Raw genomic sequence first — 4080 nt, 5'->3', positions numbered from 1 at the left:
TAGAATGCTGTATCTATAAGGTTGTTGAAATTAGGATCCTACATAAAAACAGAGGAATGATCAACAAGATCATATTGTAAGATTGAGCATCATTTAAGTTCAAAAACCTATTGAAATTACAAATAATAATGTAGCAGTATGATACTAGATTACTATTAGCTATTCTATTCATACGTAATTAAGATTTTACTTAGACTGTTGAATCATTTTGAGCCATTTATTAGATGGTAGATTTGTAAGATTTTGAGATCAAGAATTTAATAAACATGATATATTGATGGTGATAATTAAACAGTAGTAACTAAATAGAGATAGAAACATACAACAACCAAATTAACAAACATTACCATAAACCATAATTAAGGGGGAAAAAAACAACAGCAAAAACAAAAACAAATTGTTGGTTGGTACAAACTAGAAGTAATCCGCGTCTTCAAGTGCCTGCACACAGGTGTTCATCAACAACAATCTTCAAGCATAGGTTCCTTGATAATCAAAAGTCTTGATATGAGAAGCAAGTTTCAATATCTCATCATCTACATTAAATCCACTGCAGTACCTCATAATCAAGAGCTCAAGATGTCTGCAGCCCTTTAAAATGATCACAACATTCTCACGGGACAAGCGACAACTACTTAATCTCAAGTACTTGATTTTTTGTTCTAATTTGACTATGGCCATTGCATCTTCATCTCTAATTTGGATTTCACGGCAACATAACGCCTGAAACTTATGGCAATGAGTGCTGATTGGGGTCAAAATCTGATCAAGATAATAGCAAATTTCAATAGATAACAACTCTAAATTCCCCCAACTGCCTATAAATTTAGAGAGATGCTGCCCCTCGTCCCCAAACATAAACTCCATCGGTATATTAAGGCACTTCAATTCTGGGCACCTGCTAATTATTTTTCATCTTAGAGAATATGGTTATTGAGAATAAAATAAAATAAAAGGAGTGCATTTCAATATATAAACACACACGTCAATTGAAACAGATTTTAAAATAAAAGTAATCCTATTATTTAATTGAAACAGATTTAACAATAAGAAAAACTATGAACATTAAGGTAAATTGAGATATTTAAAAATTGTCATCAAATTCTACCCCAGTAAAAACCCCACATACACTCTCAAATAAAATTGCAACATTCTCAAAATAAAAATATTTTATAAAATAGTTTTAAAAAAATCCAATTCCATAAAACTAGTAGTCTACAACACATGTTTAAACACGGAAGTACAACTTATGTAAAAATTAAGTACAGAGTAAGTTGTTTATTGAAATTTAAGTTATTAAATTAAGTTCAACATTTTTTCAAATAATAGAAAGCATAAATTTTAATCAATACAACCACATGGTTGAGTTCAATTTTTTCTTGAAAAATAACATAATAACCATGTAGTTGAATTCAATTGAAAACCTAAGATATAATACATAGTATTAAATAATTGCTTCAAGTTTTGCCTTTCAATTTAGTGAAAAGAAGATCATTTAAACATATGTGAAGAGCCTAATATATTTATTAAAAGAGATGAAAAAAAAAACATGAATATAAGGAAAAAAGATGGTATTACTCTTGGGAGACATATTCCAAGGACTGTTGAGTGAAGAAGCCAGCAATCACAAGCGTAGTGGCACATCTTTGACTGCGATCAACCACAAATTTTATGAACGCATTGGCTAAGTCATTGTTCCCGTTTAGAATGTTGAAGTCATCGAAGAAAGGTGAATCGTAGGGTGGGCGTAGATAAGGTGAAGATGCGAGTTCATGAAAATTAAGGCACTTCCAACACTTGGGGTCTAAAGAGGCTTTGTACCAAGACTTACACACCAAAGGAATGTTGGTTAACAAGGATTCAATGTCTAATTTTCTAAGCACTTCAACCAAGCAATCTTGGTTCAACTCCTCCCATCTCCTATTCCCCATCTTCTTCTTTGATGGGTAGTATCTCCCACTCCTATTACTATTCCTCTTCCTCTTCCCCATGATTGATTGATTGGTTTTTGTTTGACCAAGTTCTCAGAGACTAGTATATATATATAGGAATAGGATGGTACGAGACTATTCGGATTATGAATCGTAACCGACGCAACGTAACTGAACTCTTGTGTTCGTGTTAAACACGATGATACGCAGTGCACTGCTTCTATACGGCGTGAAGCCTGTTCGTGTTCTATTTAAATGTGTCTAACGCTTATATAGGTCTTTCCCTTTCTTTTTTTCTTTCTTTTTTTTTATTAAAAAAAACCTCTAAATTATTTAATTCAAAAAACACTTATATAGATTTCTTCCTCACTTATTGAATTGAATCTCCACTAATTATTTTTTGATGAGTACGATTTAAAAAAAAAAAAAAAAAATTGGCGTAATCAATCTATTTGGTCTATTTCGGTCCATTTTGGTCAACTTTGGTCCATTCCGACTCATTAAGTTTACTTCGGTCCATTCAGTCTAATTCAGTCCATTCGGTTTATTTCAATCTACTTCAGTTAATTTGGTCCGTTCAGACTACTTCAGTCCATTCGGTCCATTTTTTATTAATTGGGCTCTAAATAATAATTTAAACTTATTGTAACATGTTATATGTGTTCTATGGGATGAGGGTATACATTATTTTTTACTAATATTCTTGGATTTGTTCAAATTAGTCACCCTATTGTAGTAGATTTTTTTTTTTTTTTTAAAAAATCTTTTAATAACATCTTCTCTATTTATCAAAAATAATATTATAATTATGTAATTTAAATCTTTTATCAAAAAAAATTATTTCATATATATATATTTATTTGTAAATGTAAAATACATTATATGTTTCTTTACATAAAACTTATAAAAATAGAAAATACTTTTAAATAACACATGCACTATTTAACCTACAAAATTTGCATCATATTCTTATAAAATAATTATATTACATTATCTCATGCATTACGTGAGTTTGATACTAATGAGATATAATACACTTGAATAATTTTATTAACTACCACATAATGAGTTGGAGATCCGATTTAAAGAAAAAATGACCCCAACAAAAGATTAATTAGCCATATTATTTTACTCCAGTTAAGTAACAAAAAAAAAAACATATAAATCACCATGTGTATCTTGGGATTTTCCATTTGTGAAATAATTTCTTTGTTTTTTATTTCTTCATTTAAAAAAAAACAAATAGAAATGAAGTAAAAGTTTTGCATGATTTTTTTTTCTATTTCTTTTTTGGTGTATACTAATCGGCACGTATCAAAATAAAAATTTCTATGAGTGTTGATGAAAAGAAATAAAATTATAAGTATATATATTATTTATTTATTAATGATTATGATGATCAAGAGTCTAGTGTCGTGTGATTCACTACCAAAAAGAAAAATGAAAAAAGCAAAGACAGGAGCGGTCTGAACTCTGAACTCTGAAAGGTTTGTTGTACAACATAATGATGCAATGTGAACAAGGAGAAAGGCTAAGGTTTGTTGTACAACATAATGATGCAATGTGAACAAGGAGAAAGGCTTAATGATAACGAGCTTCTCAGCGTAAGCATTTTAATTAGCGTTCAACAATTTTAATCATACACAATTTGCTTTCTCGTAACGGCTTTTTAGCAGCAATAGCATGCTGTCATAATCTATAATTAGTAAGTTAATGTTGGTGTTCAACTAAAAAAGTATAAAATTTTAAATTTAAAAGAAGAAATTATTAGCATTTTTTACATTTTACGTCCAGAAAAGATTGCAGGCGTGCTAACCAGTAAAATTTGGAACAATCAGAATTAAAATGCAATGTGAAAACAATGTTTGGATAGGATATACACCGAGACTAGAGAAGTGGAAGCTCATGTTTACAACTTCAAGGTAAACGATGACATGTTTACCAGCGGTCAAACTGTCAGTGTCAATGTCCATAAGCACAGCGTTCATTCAAATTCAAAGAGGGTCTTCTTTTGGTTTAAATATGCTGATAAGAGAGGTCTTTTGGTTTAAATTCTCTAACTACATAGTGCACACTGCACAGCATACATTCAAATTCTATCATAAACAAATAGGAAATAGAAATACTGCACTAATATGTTACACATTCA

At 30.1% G+C, this 4080-nt stretch overlaps 1 protein-coding gene across 1 annotated transcript; it reads right to left on the bottom strand.

Moving 5' to 3' along the window:
- Nucleotides 1-355: 355 nt before the first annotated feature.
- Nucleotides 356-2022, bottom strand: LOC126699126 (F-box protein FBW2-like). Its single transcript, XM_050396727.1, has 2 exons — nt 1579-2022; nt 356-898 (listed from the first exon to the last, which is right to left on the bottom strand). Exons 1-2 carry the CDS (start codon nt 1989-1991, stop codon nt 472-474), a joined length of 840 nt encoding a protein of 279 aa, XP_050252684.1. The 5' UTR covers nt 1992-2022; the 3' UTR covers nt 356-471.
- Nucleotides 2023-4080: the final 2058 nt, after the last annotated feature.

The sequence above is a fragment of the Quercus robur genome, chromosome 2 (genome assembly GCF_932294415.1).
Source record: "Quercus robur chromosome 2, dhQueRobu3.1, whole genome shotgun sequence".
NCBI classification, from domain to species: Eukaryota; Viridiplantae; Streptophyta; class Magnoliopsida; order Fagales; family Fagaceae; genus Quercus; species Quercus robur.
Note: the sequence above shows the minus strand (reverse complement) of the source record. Positions and strands in the feature narration are given on the sequence as shown.